The 16,770-nt window shown below is 26.5% G+C and overlaps 1 protein-coding gene across 2 annotated transcripts in view; it reads right to left on the bottom strand.

Annotated features, from left to right (window-relative positions):
* Positions 1–663: 663 nt before the first annotated feature.
* Positions 664–16,770, bottom strand: part of LOC143059431 (RNA-binding region-containing protein 3-like) — a 48,615-nt gene continuing 32,508 nt past the window's right edge. For both annotated transcript variants that reach the window (XM_076232924.1, XM_076232925.1), the window contains exons 12-15: positions 15,760–15,854; positions 14,254–14,312; positions 2,177–2,309; positions 664–879 (exon numbers count right to left, since the gene is read on the bottom strand). In XM_076232924.1, the coding sequence (XP_076089039.1) occupies positions 829–879; positions 2,177–2,309; positions 14,254–14,312; positions 15,760–15,854 (338 nt within the window). In that variant the 3' untranslated portion in view covers positions 664–828. The remainder of the gene's footprint in view (positions 880–2,176; positions 2,310–14,253; positions 14,313–15,759; positions 15,855–16,770) is intronic.

The following is a 16,770-nucleotide window of genomic DNA, read 5'->3' as shown; positions in this document are numbered from 1 at the left end:
TTAGATGAGGTAAACTAAAGTTAGAGATGGAAACAAAGAATTCTGCAATATTTCAATTTGTAGAGGGGCATAACTCTAGAACAGAAAAAATGAAGTCACCAAAATTCAAACTTTAATTTCTTCAAACTTTTCTTGGTTTCTATCGACTGATTTTATATTTTGACTGAAGCTGGATAACTTGCAGCAGTAAGTAAATTGTACATCTGTTGTGCAGCCTATTTCTGTTAGCTAAAAGACTACTTATTGTATAAGGGGAATTGTCTTGGCTTCAATGACCAGGAATAATCAGTCATGCTTCAGGACATGTTATTTCAATCACTAGCATGCAATGATGCAGGTCTACATCCTGTATTAGTCTTCATGTAAATTTAAAATTCAAAAACATGATGTTTATGATTTGGCACATAACTGTAAAGAACATATTAACATAATAACCATTTTGCGAGTATGGTCTTGAGGAAACGATGATAGTCTGTCAGAATGGCTGACCTGTGTTAAGAGAGAGCCATATCTCTTGCAGGTTAAAGACACCCTGTAGATTTCGAAGGCTAAGGCCGCTACAAGGCAGGACTCGCACCCACAAAATGGAAAGGGATTAATATAATTTGCAAAACTTGTTTCCCAATCTACTATAAATAAATATGTTTAAACTAAACTAATCTCCAAATTGTAGATTTTTATTGATTTATGTCTGTCTTCTGTAACCAATACTATTGAATGTTCATTCAGTTTAGTATAAAAGTCATGATGTCTATAAAATTCTCTAGTTTCAGCAACCAACTTCAATGAGATTTGAAATAAGTTATTCTCCCTTATAAACCATGTCTGTCATGACTTCTCTTCAGTGGCATCTTTGGCTTTTGCTGATCGTGCAAATTGCTGGATTATTGTTAAAGAAAAAAAAGATTAAAACTTGAGAAAAAATATTTTGCTTAATATACAATTAAAAACATACAGGAAAAAAAATTCTTTGTTTAATTAAGTTTGATGTAATAGTTGAGTTAATATTGATGCTTTGAAATTGAAGATTTGATTATTCAGTGTTCATATAAAAAATAAGATGTGGTATGATTGCCAATGAGACAACTCTCTCTCGTGTTTGTAAGTTGTTGAAACCAAACTCTGTGTCGAAGGCCTCACTTTTATTTGAAGAGCAGCAAGAAAAGGGTTGTTCCTTTCCTTTTTGTGTGTTCTATTTTTGCTGTGCATGAACTAATTTTGTGACATGAATGGATACCCAATATCCTTTGTTTTTTCTATTCAGCAAGTGATTTTACATTAATTTTTACTTTTGTTTAGTTTATACTCCCTTTAAAAAATACTTTATAAGATGTTAAGTCTGGTATTTAACAATAACAATAAAATTTCTGCCTTCTGTGGATTCTCTAATTTTTGTGGGTATCAATTTTCATAGATATTTGATTTTGTGGTTTGGACAAAGTTTGCATACAAGCTTGTAGAAAATTTGTATTTTGCTGAACATTAAAATTCTTGGTTCACTTGTATCTACCAATTCCACGAAAAATTGCTGTCTAACAAATAATTATGAATCCCCAGTATTTGAAATTTTAAATATATTTTTTTTCGTTTAGGGTTGACGATCATATTGTAAACATGTACTTTCATAACTCATTTTATTGGTGTAAACTTGAGCTTCAAATATAAAGTACTTATTTTAAAACCATCAACTAATCATTGACAAACTTAAGACCTTTATCAGTAGATTGTGTACCACAACTAGTTTTTGCAAATGGTTTGAGCAAAACTTTAATCTGAACAAACATGCTAGGCTGCAGAAACCTTTAAAGGTGGAGGTTTGCGATAAAAAAAAAACAAACCCCGAAAAAACACCCTGATTTAACCCTGTCACAACACCACATGTTTAATCTGATAAAAACATTGGTTGTTTTTCCTTTGTCTACAGATATTGTTTTGTTTGTTGTTAAATGAAGAATTTGTTGCAAACTTTTTTCGTTTTTAAACTTAAGGTCAATGTGGAGCTGACAAATATATTATAAACAAGGATGGTGTCTGCTCTATGGTTGGGTTGTTGTCGCTTTGACACATTCCCCATTTCCTTTCTCAATTTTATGTTGACATTTTTGAATATCTGTGTCAAAGGGTGTATGACTATTCCACCTACCAGTACTGAGACCCCAATATGTAAAAAGGATACAACTGCCATAGGTTTATTGTTTAGGGTAAATCCATTGGTATCATGCATAGCTCTTTCAGCTGATTCTTCTGATGGAAAAGTAATAAATCCTTGTCCTTTCATTCTTCCCTCCTTCATAACTCGTATGTCAAACCTAAAAAAAAATATAATATAGATAAATTGTTGTCTCATCCTTCCTTCTAACTCGTATATCAAACCTAAAAAAAAAATATAATATAGATAAATTGTTGTCTCATCCTTCCTTCTAACTCTAATATCAAACCTAAAAAAAATATAATATAGATAAATTGTTGTCTCATCCTTCCTTCTAACTCTAATATCAAACCTAAAAAAAAATATATAATATAGATAAATTGTTGTCTCATCCTTACTTCTAACTCTAATATCAAACCTAAAAAAAAATATAATATAGATAAATTGTTGTCTCATCCTTCCTTCTAACTCGTATATCAAACCTAAAAAAAAAATATAATATAGATAAATTGTTGTCTCATCCTTCCTTCTAACTCTAATATCAAACCTAAAAAAAAATATAATATAGATAAATTGTTGTCTCATCCTTACTTCTAACTCTTATATCAAACCTAAAAAAAATATAATATAGATAAATTGTTGTCTCATCCTTACTTCTAACTCTAATATCAAACCTAAAAAAAAATATAATATAGATAAATTGTTGTCTCATCCTTCCTTCTAACTCGTATATCAAACCTAAACAAAAATATATAATATAGATAAATTGTTGTCTCATCCTTCCTTCTAACTCTAATATCAAACCTAAAAAAAAATATAATATTATAGATAAATTGTTGTCTCATCCTTCCTTCTAACTCTAATATCAAACCTAAAAAAAAATATAATATTATAGATAAATTGTTGTCTCATCCTTCCTTCTAACTCTAATATCAAACCTAAAAAAAATATAATATAGATAAATTGTTGTCTCATCCTTCCTTCTAACTCTAATATCAAACCTAAAAAAAATATATAATATAGATAAATTGTTGTCTCATCCTTCCTTCTAACTCTAATATCAAACCTAAAAAAAAAAATATAATATAGATAAATTGTTGTCTCATCCTTCCTTCTAACTCGTATATCAAACCTAAAAAAAATATATAATATAGATAAATTGTTGTTTCATCCTTCCTTCTAACTCTAATATCAAACCTAAAAAAAAAAATATAATATAGATAAATTGTTGTCTCATCCTTCCTTCTAACTCGTATATCAAACCTAAAAAAAAAATATAATATAGATAAATTGTTGTCTCATCCTTCCTTCTAACTCTAATATCAAACCTAAAAAAAATATATATAATATAGATAAATTGTTGTCTCATCCTTCCTTCTAACTCGTATATCAAACCTAAAAAAAAAATATAATATAGATAAATTGTTGTCTCATCCTTCCTTCTAACTCTAATATCAAACCTAAAAAAAAATATAATATAGATAAATTGTTGTCTCATCCTTACTTCTAACTCTTATATCAAACCTAAAAAAAATATAATAAAGATAAATTGTTGTCTCATCCTTACTTCTAACTCTAATATCAAACCTAAAAAAAAATATAATATAGATAAATTGTTGTCTCATCCTTCCTTCTAACTCTAATATCAAACCTAAAAAAAAATATAATAAAGATAAATTGTTGTCTCATCCTTACTTCTAACTCTAATATCAAACCTAAAAAAAATATATAATATAGATAAATTGTTGTCTCATCCTTCCTTCTAACTCTAATATCAAACCTAAAAAAAAAAATATAATATAGATAAATTGTTGTCTCATCCTTCCTTCTAACTCGTATATCAAACCTAAAAAAAATATATAATATAGATAAATTGTTGTCTCATCCTTCCTTCTAACTCGTATATCAAACCTAAAAAAAAAATATAATATAGATAAATTGTTGTCTCATCCTTACTTCTAACTCTTATATCAAACCTAAAAAAAAAATATGATATAGATAAATTGTTGTCTCATCCTTCCGTCTAACTCTTATATCAAACCTAAAAAAATATATAATATAGATAAATTGTTGTCTCATCCTTCCTTCTAACTCGTATATCAAACCTAAAAAAAAATATAATATAGATAAATTGTTGTCTCATCCTTCCTTCTAACTCTAATATCAAACCTAAAAAAAATATATAATATAGATAAATTGTTGTCTCATCCTTCCTTCTAACTCGTATATCAAACCTAAAATAAAATATAATATAGATAAATTGTTGTCTCATCCTTCCTTCTAACTCTAATATCAAACCTAAAAAAAATATAATATAGATAAATTGTTGTCTCATCCTTCCTTCTAACTCTAATATCAAACCTAAAAAAAAATATATAATATAGATAAATTGTTGTCTCATCCTTACTTCTAACTCTAATATCAAACCTAAAAAAAATATAATATAGATAAATTGTTGTCTCATCCTTCCTTCTAACTCTAATATCAAACCTAAAAAAAATATAATATAGATAAATTGTTGTCTCATCCTTCCTTCTAACTCTAATATCAAACCTAAACAAAAATATATAATATAGATAAATTGTTGTCTCATCCTTCCTTCTAACTCGTATATCAAACCTAAACAAAAATATATAATATAGATAAATTGTTGTCTCATCCTTCCTTCTAACTCTAATATCAAACCTAAAAAAAACCAATATAATATAGATAAATTGTTGTCTCATCCTTCCTTCTAACTCTAATATCAAACCTAAACAAAAATATATAATATAGATAAATTGTTGTCTCATCCTTCCTTCTAACTCGTATATCAAACCTAAACAAAAATATATAATATAGATAAATTGTTGTCTCATCCTTCCTTCTAACTCGTATATCAAACCTAAACAAAAATATATAATATAGATAAATTGTTGTCTCATCCTTCCTTCTAACTCTAATATCAAACCTAAAAAAAACCAATATAATATAGATAAATTGTTGTCTCATCCTTCCTTCTAACTCTAATATCAAACCTAAAAAAAACCAATATAATATAGATAAATTGTTGTCTCATCCTTCCTTCTAACTCTTATATCAAACCTAAAAAAAACCAATATAATATAGATAAATTGTTGTCTCATCCTTCCTTCTAACTCTTATATCAAACCTAAAAAAAACCAATATAATATAGATAAATTGTTGTCTCATCCTTACTTCTAACTCTTATATCAAACCTAAAAAAACCCAATATAATATAGATAAATTGTTGTCTCATCCTTCCTTCTAACTCTTATATCAAACCTAAAAAAAACCAATATAATATAGATAAATTGTTGTCTCATCCTTCCTTCTAACTCTTATATCAAACCTAAAAAAAACCAATATAATATAGATAAATTGTTGTCTCATCCTTCCTTCTAACTCGTATATCAAACCTAATAAAAAAATATAATATAGATAAATTGTTGTCTCATCCTTCCTTCTAACTCGTATATCAAACCTAATAAAAAAATATAATATAGACAAATTGTTGTCTCATCCTTCCTTCCTTCTAACTCGTATATCAAACCTAAACAAAAATATAATATAGATAAATTGTTGTCTCATCCTTCCTTCTAACTCGTATATCAAACCTAAAAAAAATATATAATATAGATAAATTGTTGTCTCATCCTTCCTTCTAACTCGTATATCAAACCTAATAAAAAAATATAATATAGATAAATTGTTGTCTCATCCTTCCTTCTAACTCTAATATCAAACCTAAAAAAACCCAATATAATATAGACAAATTGTTGTCTCATCCTTCCTTCTAACTCGTATATCAAACCTAATAAAAAAATATAATATAGATAAATTGTTGTCTCATCCTTCCTTCTAACTCTAATATCAAACCTAAAAAAACCCAATATAATATAGATAAATTGTTGTCTCATCCTTCCTTCTAACTCGTATATCAAACCTAATAAAAAAATATAATATAGATAAATTGTTGTCTCATCCTTCCTTCTAACTCGTATATCAAACCTAATAAAAAAATATAATATAGATAAATTGTTGTCTCATCCTTCCTTCCTTCTAACTCGTATATCAAACCTAATAAAAAAATATATAATATAGATAAATTGTTGTCTCATCCTTCCTTCTAACTCGTATATCAAACCTAATAAAAAAATATATAATATATATAAATTGTTGTCTCATCCTTCCTTCTAACTCGTATATCAAACCTAAACAAAAATATAATATAGATAAATTGTTGTCTCATCCTTCCTTCTAACTCTAATATCAAACCTAAAAAAAAAATATAATATAGATAAATTGTTGTCTCATCCTTCCTTCTAACTCGTATATCAAACCTAAACAAAAATATATAATATAGATAAATTGTTGTCTCATCCCTCCTTCTAACTCTAATATCAAACCTAAAAAAAATATAATATAGATAAATTGTTGTCTCATCCTTCCTTCTAACTCTAATATCAAACCTAAAAAAAAATATAATATTATAGATAAATTGTTGTCTCATCCTTCCTTCTAACTCTAATATCAAACCTAAAAAAAATATAATATAGATAAATTGTTGTCTCATCCTTCCTTCTAACTCTAATATCAAACCTAAAAAAAATATATAATATAGATAAATTGTTGTCTCATCCTTCCTTCTAACTCTAATATCAAACCTAAAAAAAAAAATATAATATAGATAAATTGTTGTCTCATCCTTCCTTCTAACTCGTATATCAAACCTAAAAAAAATATATAATATAGATAAATTGTTGTTTCATCCTTCCTTCTAACTCTAATATCAAACCTAAAAAAAAAAATATAATATAGATAAATTGTTGTCTCATCCTTCCTTCTAACTCGTATATCAAACCTAAAAAAAAAATATAATATAGATAAATTGTTGTCTCATCCTTCCTTCTAACTCTAATATCAAACCTAAAAAAAATATATATAATATAGATAAATTGTTGTCTCATCCTTCCTTCTAACTCGTATATCAAACCTAAAAAAAAAATATAATATAGATAAATTGTTGTCTCATCCTTCCTTCTAACTCTAATATCAAACCTAAAAAAAAATATAATATAGATAAATTGTTGTCTCATCCTTACTTCTAACTCTTATATCAAACCTAAAAAAAATATAATAAAGATAAATTGTTGTCTCATCCTTACTTCTAACTCTAATATCAAACCTAAAAAAAAATATAATATAGATAAATTGTTGTCTCATCCTTCCTTCTAACTCTAATATCAAACCTAAAAAAAATATAATATAGATAAATTGTTGTCTCATCCTTCCTTCTAACTCTAATATCAAACCTAAAAAAAAAAATATAATATAGATAAATTGTTGTCTCATCCTTCCTTCTAACTCGTATATCAAACCTAAAAAAAATATATAATATAGATAAATTGTTGTCTCATCCTTCCTTCTAACTCTAATATCAAACCTAAAAAAAAAAATATAATATAGATAAATTGTTGTCTCATCCTTCCTTCTAACTCGTATATCAAACCTAAAAAAAATATATAATATAGATAAATTGTTGTCTCATCCTTCCTTCTAACTCGTATATCAAACCTAAAAAAAAAATATAATATAGATAAATTGTTGTCTCATCCTTACTTCTAACTCTTATATCAAACCTAAAAAAAAAATATGATATAGATAAATTGTTGTCTCATCCTTCCGTCTAACTCTTATATCAAACCTAAAAAAATATATAATATAGATAAATTGTTGTCTCATCCTTCCTTCTAACTCGTATATCAAACCTAAAAAAAAATATAATATAGATAAATTGTTGTCTCATCCTTCCTTCTAACTCTAATATCAAACCTAAAAAAAATATATAATATAGATAAATTGTTGTCTCATCCTTCCTTCTAACTCGTATATCAAACCTAAAATAAAATATAATATAGATAAATTGTTGTCTCATCCTTCCTTCTAACTCTAATATCAAACCTAAAAAAAATATAATATAGATAAATTGTTGTCTCATCCTTCCTTCTAACTCTAATATCAAACCTAAAAAAAAATATATAATATAGATAAATTGTTGTCTCATCCTTACTTCTAACTCTAATATCAAACCTAAAAAAAATATAATATAGATAAATTGTTGTCTCATCCTTCCTTCTAACTCTAATATCAAACCTAAAAAAAATATAATATAGATAAATTGTTGTCTCATCCTTCCTTCTAACTCTAATATCAAACCTAAACAAAAATATATAATATAGATAAATTGTTGTCTCATCCTTCCTTCTAACTCGTATATCAAACCTAAACAAAAATATATAATATAGATAAATTGTTGTCTCATCCTTCCTTCTAACTCTAATATCAAACCTAAAAAAAACCAATATAATATAGATAAATTGTTGTCTCATCCTTCCTTCTAACTCTTATATCAAACCTAAAAAAAACCAATATAATATAGATAAATTGTTGTCTCATCCTTACTTCTAACTCTTATATCAAACCTAAAAAAACCCAATATAATATAGATAAATTGTTGTCTCATCCTTCCTTCTAACTCTTATATCAAACCTAAAAAAAACCAATATAATATAGATAAATTGTTGTCTCATCCTTCCTTCTAACTCTTATATCAAACCTAAAAAAAACCAATATAATATAGATAAATTGTTGTCTCATCCTTCCTTCTAACTCGTATATCAAACCTAATAAAAAAATATAATATAGATAAATTGTTGTCTCATCCTTCCTTCTAACTCGTATATCAAACCTAATAAAAAAATATAATATAGACAAATTGTTGTCTCATCCTTCCTTCCTTCTAACTCGTATATCAAACCTAAACAAAAATATAATATAGATAAATTGTTGTCTCATCCTTCCTTCTAACTCGTATATCAAACCTAAAAAAAATATATAATATAGATAAATTGTTGTCTCATCCTTCCTTCTAACTCGTATATCAAACCTAATAAAAAAATATAATATAGATAAATTGTTGTCTCATCCTTCCTTCTAACTCTAATATCAAACCTAAAAAAACCCAATATAATATAGACAAATTGTTGTCTCATCCTTCCTTCTAACTCGTATATCAAACCTAATAAAAAAATATAATATAGATAAATTGTTGTCTCATCCTTCCTTCTAACTCTAATATCAAACCTAAAAAAACCCAATATAATATAGATAAATTGTTGTCTCATCCTTCCTTCTAACTCGTATATCAAACCTAATAAAAAAATATAATATAGATAAATTGTTGTCTCATCCTTCCTTCTAACTCGTATATCAAACCTAATAAAAAAATATAATATAGATAAATTGTTGTCTCATCCTTCCTTCCTTCTAACTCGTATATCAAACCTAATAAAAAAATATATAATATAGATAAATTGTTGTCTCATCCTTCCTTCTAACTCGTATATCAAACCTAATAAAAAAATATATAATATATATAAATTGTTGTCTCATCCTTCCTTCTAACTCGTATATCAAACCTAAACAAAAATATAATATAGATAAATTGTTGTCTCATCCTTCCTTCTAACTCTAATATCAAACCTAAAAAAAAAATATAATATAGATAAATTGTTGTCTCATCCTTCCTTCTAACTCGTATATCAAACCTAAACAAAAATATATAATATAGATAAATTGTTGTCTCATCCCTCCTTCTAACTCTAATATCAAACCTAAAAAAAATATAATATAGATAAATTGTTGTCTCATCCTTCCTTCTAACTCTAATATCAAACCTAAAAAAAAAATATAATATAGATAAATTGTTGTCTCATCCTTCCTTCTAACTCTAATATCAAACCTAAAAAAAAAATATAATATAGATAAATTGTTGTCTCATCCTTCCTTCTAACTCTAATATCAAACCTAAAAAAAAAATATAATATAGATAAATTGTTGTCTCATCCTTCCTTCTAACTCGTATATCAAACCTAAACAAAAATATATAATATAGATAAATTGTTGTCTCATCCTTCCTTCTAACTCTAATATCAAACCTAAAAAAAACCAATATAATATAGACAAATTGTTGTCTCATCCTTCCTTCTAACTCGTATATCAAACCTAAAAAAAACCAATATAATATAGATAAATTGTTGTTTCATCCTTCCTTCTAACTCTAATATCAAACCTAAAAAAAAAAATATAATATAGATAAATTGTTGTCTCATCCTTCCTTCTAACTCTAATATCAAACCTAAAAAAAAAAATATAATATAGACAAATTGTTGTCTCATCCTTCCTTCTAACTCTAATATCAAACCTAAAAAAAACCAATATAATATAGACAAATTGTTGTCTCATCCTTCCTTCTAACTCTAATATCAAACCTAAAAAAACCCAATATAATATAGATAAATTGTTGTCTCATCCTTCCTTCTAACTCGTATATCAAACCTAAAAAAAAAACAATATAATATAGATAAATTGTTGTCTCATCCTTCCTTCTAACTCTTATATCAAACCTAAACAAAAATATATAATATAGATAAATTGTTGTCTCATCCTTCCTTCTAACTCTAATATCAAACCTAAACAAAAATATATAATATAGATAAATTGTTGTCTCATCCTTCCTTCTAACTCTTATATCAAACCTAAAAAAAACCAATATAATATAGATAAATTGTTGTCTCATCCTTCCTTCTAACTCTTATATCAAACCTAAAAAAAACCAATATAATATAGATAAATTGTTGTCTCATCCTTCCTTCTAACTCTAATATCAAACCTAAACAAAAATATATAATATAGATAAATTGTTGTCTCATCCTTCCTTCTAACTCTAATATCAAACCTAAAAAAAACCAATATAATATAGACAAATTGTTGTCTCATCCTTCCTTCTAACTCTAATATCAAACCTAAAAAAAACCAATATAATATAGATAAATTGTTGTTTCATCCTTCCTTCTAACTCTAATATCAAACCTAAAAAAAACCAATATAATATAGATAAATTGTTGTCTCATCCTTCCTTCTAACTCGTATATCAAACCTAAACAAAAATATATAATATAGATAAATTGTTGTCTCATCCTTCCTTCTAACTCTTATATCAAACCTAAAAAAAACCAATATAATATAGATAAATTGTTGTCTCATCCTTCCTTCTAACTCTAATATCAAACCTAAAAAAAATATAATATAGATAAATTGTTGTCTCATCCTTCCTTCTAACTCTAATATCAAACCTAAACAAAAATATATAATATAGATAAATTGTTGTCTCATCCTTCCTTCTAACTCTAATATCAAACCTAAAAAAAACCAATATAATATAGACAAATTGTTGTCTCATCCTTCCTTCTAACTCTAATATCAAACCTAAAAAAAACCAATATAATATAGATAAATTGTTGTTTCATCCTTCCTTCTAACTCTAATATCAAACCTAAAAAAAACCAATATAATATAGATAAATTGTTGTCTCATCCTTCCTTCTAACTCGTATATCAAACCTAAACAAAAATATATAATATAGATAAATTGTTGTCTCATCCTTACTTCTAACTCGTATATCAAACCTAAAAAAAAAATATAATATAGATAAATTGTTGTCTCATCCTTACTTCTAACTCTAATATCAAACCTAAAAAAAACCAATATAATATAGACAAATTGTTGTCTCATCCTTCCTTCTAACTCTAATATCAAACCTAAAAAAAACCAATATAATATAGACAAATTGTTGTCTCATCCTTCCTTCTAACTCTAATATCAAACCTAAAAAAAACCAATATAATATAGATAAATTGTTGTTTCATCCTTCCTTCTAACTCTAATATCAAACCTAAAAAAAACCAATAAAATATAGATAAATTGTTGTCTCATCCTTCCTTCTAACTCGTATATCAAACCTAAACAAAAATATATAATATAGATAAATTGTTGTCTCATCCTTACTTCTAACTCGTATATCAAACCTAAAAAAAAAATATAATATAGATAAATTGTTGTCTCATCCTTCCTTCTAACTCTTATATCAAACCTAAACAAAAATATATAATATAGACAAATTGTTGTCTCATCCCTCCTTCTAACTCGTATATCAAACCTAAACAAAAATATATAATATAGATAAATTGTTGTCTCATCCTTCCTTCTAACTCGTATATCAAACCTAAAAAAACCCAATATAATATAGATAAATTGTTGTCTCATCCTTCCTTCTAACTCTAATATCAAACCTAAAAAAACCCAATATAATATAGATAAATTGTTGTCTCATCCTTCCTTCTAACTCTAATATCAAACCTAAACAAAAATATATAATATAGATAAATTGTTGTCTCATCCTTCCTTCTAACTCGTATATCAAACCTAAAAAAACCCAATATAATATAGATAAATTGTTGTCTCATCCTTCCTTCTAACTCTAATATCAAACCTAAAAAAACCCAATATAATATAGACAAATTGTTGTCTCATCCTTCCTTCTAACTCGTATATCAAACCTAAACAAAAATATATAATATAGATAAATTGTTGTCTCATCCTTCCTTCTAACTCGTATATCAAACCTAAACAAAAATATATAATATAGATAAATTGTTGTCTCATCCTTCCTTCTAACTCTAATATCAAACCTAAACAAAAATATATAATATAGATAAATTGTTGTCTCATCCTTCCTTCTAACTCGTATATCAAACCTAAACAAAAATATATAATATAGATAAATTGTTGTCTCATCCTTCCTTCTAACTCGTATATCAAACCTAAAAAAACCCAATATAATATAGATAAATTGTTGTCTCATCCTTCCTTCTAACTCTAATATCAAACCTAAAAAAACCCAATATAATATAGATAAATTGTTGTCTCATCCTTCCTTCTAACTCTAATATCAAACCTAAACAAAAATATATAATATAGATAAATTGTTGTCTCATCCTTCCTTCTAACTCGTATATCAAACCTAAAAAAACCCAATATAATATAGATAAATTGTTGTCTCATCCTTCCTTCTAACTCTAATATCAAACCTAAAAAAACCCAATATAATATAGACAAATTGTTGTCTCATCCTTCCTTCTAACTCGTATATCAAACCTAAACAAAAATATATAATATAGATAAATTGTTGTCTCATCCTTCCTTCTAACTCGTATATCAAACCTAAACAAAAATATATAATATAGATAAATTGTTGTCTCATCCTTCCTTCTAACTCTAATATCAAACCTAAACAAAAATATATAATATAGATAAATTGTTGTCTCATCCTTCCTTCTAACTCTAATATCAAACCTAAACAAAAATATATAATATAGATAAATTGTTGTCTCATCCTTCCTTCTAACTCGTATATCAAACCTAAACAAAAATATATAATATAGATAAATTGTTGTCTCATCCTTCCTTCTAACTCGTATATCAAACCTAAACAAAAATATATAATATAGATAAATTGTTGTCTCATCCTTCCTTCTAACTCTAATATCAAACCTAAACAAAAATATATAATATAGACAAATTGTTGTCTCATCCTTCCTTCTAACTCGTATATCAAACCTAAACAAAAATATATAATATAGACAAATTGTTGTCTCATCCTTCCTTCTAACTCGTATATCAAACCTAAACAAAAATATATAATATAGATAAATTGTTGTCTCATCCTTCCTTCTAACTCTTATATCAAAAAAGGTAGTGATAAGCATTGGAAGATTTAGATATCAAGTCAGTAACAAAGAGTTTTGATTGCATTTCGTCGAATCTTTATCCAAAAATCTTATTTGTTGTGTTTCATTATACATTGTTACACATTTTGTACCTAAATTAATGTAAATTTGAGCAGTTTTTTGATTGTCATGTTTTCACCACTGCTTGGTACCTCGACAAACTTGCACTTAATTTTACACCTCCTTTCATGGGAGGCTGTAGTGAAATTATAGTACCTATGAGGTCATCCTGTAAGTAAGAGTTTTATCAAAAAGATATTTAATTTAAGTTTTCTTTTATTGGTGCATCTTGGTCATAAAGCTCCACAAATTATAAAGTAATTAAACATTCTTGGCTTTCAAATTTATTGGGTTAGAAAAGCACTTCATGTGAACCTAATTTAAAAATGTAATTCTAACTTGAAACATACTTACATGGATTTCTCAGTCTCTGAATTCCAGTCTATATAATTTCCAAATATATCAACCAAATCCTGAAAAATATAGAGTTTTTTACCACATTTTAAATGTTTCACAGAAAAGCATGTTTCTGTGATGCTTAGCCCATTTATAACTTTCCTGGTCTGTTATTTATTTCTATTTAATAAGCATGTGGTAAGTTTGACCTCAGTTCTTCATTTGGCAAGTTCAATTATGATGTCAAATTTCTTATTTTTTTCTGAATTTTCCATTGTGATGCCACAAAATAAAGGCTGCCTTGCCTGAGGATGTCACAAAAAAAAAAACATGTTTTGGCAGGTCATTGCAAAAGAAGGAATAAGTTTTTCGGCATATTGTCTAAAAATCATAAGTGAAACAGATATCATCTTAAATGTGCTTCTAGCCTCCAGTTAGAAATATTTAAGATTTACCTGCAGAGAGTAGAGAAATATACTATCACACTAAAAGCTGTGGTAGAATCCATATATAGTTATTTCTTTTAGGTCAAATAAAAATATATGTGTGTTTCCAGTAACCCTACCGTCCCTATTTTTTTGTCCTTAAAATAGCCTACCCTAAAGATTTTATTGTCAATTTTTTATCAAGCACTGTTAAAGTCAGAATGTTGCTCCAATGGACTCAATGTAAAAAAAACCACATAAAATACAAAAATCCTTTCCTACCTACCCTAACTTATTTTCAGATGTAACTGGAACCACACATACTATTTTATTTGGCCTTACAAAACTATTTGTTCACTTTAACAACAAAATGTTTTTATAGAACACCACAACATTATCTATCTATGACTTTTCCATCATCAATAAAAACCATGAATATTCATTAGAAACACAAACTTATAGTGAACTGTTTGATTGACTAAAGTAATTTTCTAATTGGATCTTGAGAAATTCATTTAATTGTTTAATCTTGTAAGCAAAGTTTTAAAAATATTAAAAATGTAAATTCAGATATCAAAAACTGTTGTGTAGACACAAAAACATAAACTAATGTTCATACAAAATTTTTTCTTTTCTTCTTACAATGGACAAAATTATAAAAGATTTTTTTTTCTAGCAATAAACAAAATTATAAAAGTATTGGTGAAATATAAATATAAGTGTTTACATAAAAATATGCATCTGTAGTAAGTGTGCTTGTTTCATAGCTTAATTGCTTTACAAAAGTAGTAACAACTTATTCATGTCAGCATTTTATAGTTGATCACATGGTTGTTATTTTGTCTCACTAGCAAATCATCTCTGTGTACAACTTTTTTTTAATTTCACAAATGAGCTGCTTTTAATTAACTGGTAGTGTTTTTACTCAGATTCTTTACCATTTCATAGATGTACTTTCTTAGAGAATTTGATATACAGCCCTCGCACTGTCGGTTAAAAACTTTTATTGTACTTAGGCTAAGAATTCAACCTATCTAAATGCTGAATTAGTGTTTCGAGCATAAGTTTTTTACTCCTTGTGAGTTTTTTCATGTTTTACCTGTTCACTTGTGTGTTTATTTAGATTTTTCAGATATAATCTTTTGGTCCTATCCCCAGCTTCATATTTCCTGAACACAGAATAATTCTTCCATTCTGAAATATAAAATTGTATTGAAATATAAATTATTTCATAAATAAGAACTATAATCTGGCATATCTTTGAACATCATAATGGACTTAGCATTATTTAAGGATGTTCGGAATCCTCTGATTTTATCCATGTATTGACATTAAAAAAAATACCCCCTAACCCCTAGTTTTCTTTTCATATTTTTATTACATATAGTTTAAAAAGCCATATTTTAAAATCTTTTAAAATCCTTGTTATTTTTTCATAGAGTTTAAACAAAAAAGGTGCCAATGTTAAATGTAAGAAAAATCTAGAGAGAATTATTTCCTGCCAAATTTTCAATGGCTTATATCTTGAAAACAAGCACAAGAACCTTCCATTTTTTTCTGCTTTCTTTATTTATATACCATCAATTTATAACAGTTTTTTAAAAAGCTTGTTATTTTTAAACAGAGTAGCGAATCTCCTTAATGTTAATGTGACAACAACTGCATGCATATGGTTATACACAATGTACCTGCAATCAAAACTTTAATATGATGCATAACCTCTGACTTTTATGATAAACATTTGTACTAAGTTTAAAATCAATGAAAAGACTAATTCATGGTATCTTAGTCAAAAGGAGTAGGGGCAATAAGGGCCAAAATCGGCCCCAATTTTCACAAAAAAACAAAGTTCCTTTACAGTTATATATTACCAACTAAAATAATCATTATAAAGTGTGTTTTCAAAAAACATGTTATTTTCGGCAAAAATCGCGTTCCGTGACGTCACAATAGAACCTCGAAAACTCCATGATTTGTAATTATTGCTTAAAAAACAAAGATTTTCAGTACGTTTTACGATAATTCGTACCCTCCACAGGCATGTGCCAAAATTTCCTTTAAACGATAAACGGAACTATAAACAAACAAGATAGTAGCAAAATATTTTTTT

Source organism: Mytilus galloprovincialis, chromosome 14 (genome assembly GCF_965363235.1).
Source record: "Mytilus galloprovincialis chromosome 14, xbMytGall1.hap1.1, whole genome shotgun sequence".
Lineage (NCBI taxonomy): Eukaryota > Metazoa > Mollusca > Bivalvia > Mytilida > Mytilidae > Mytilus > Mytilus galloprovincialis.
This window is presented reverse-complemented; position numbering and strand designations above follow the sequence as displayed.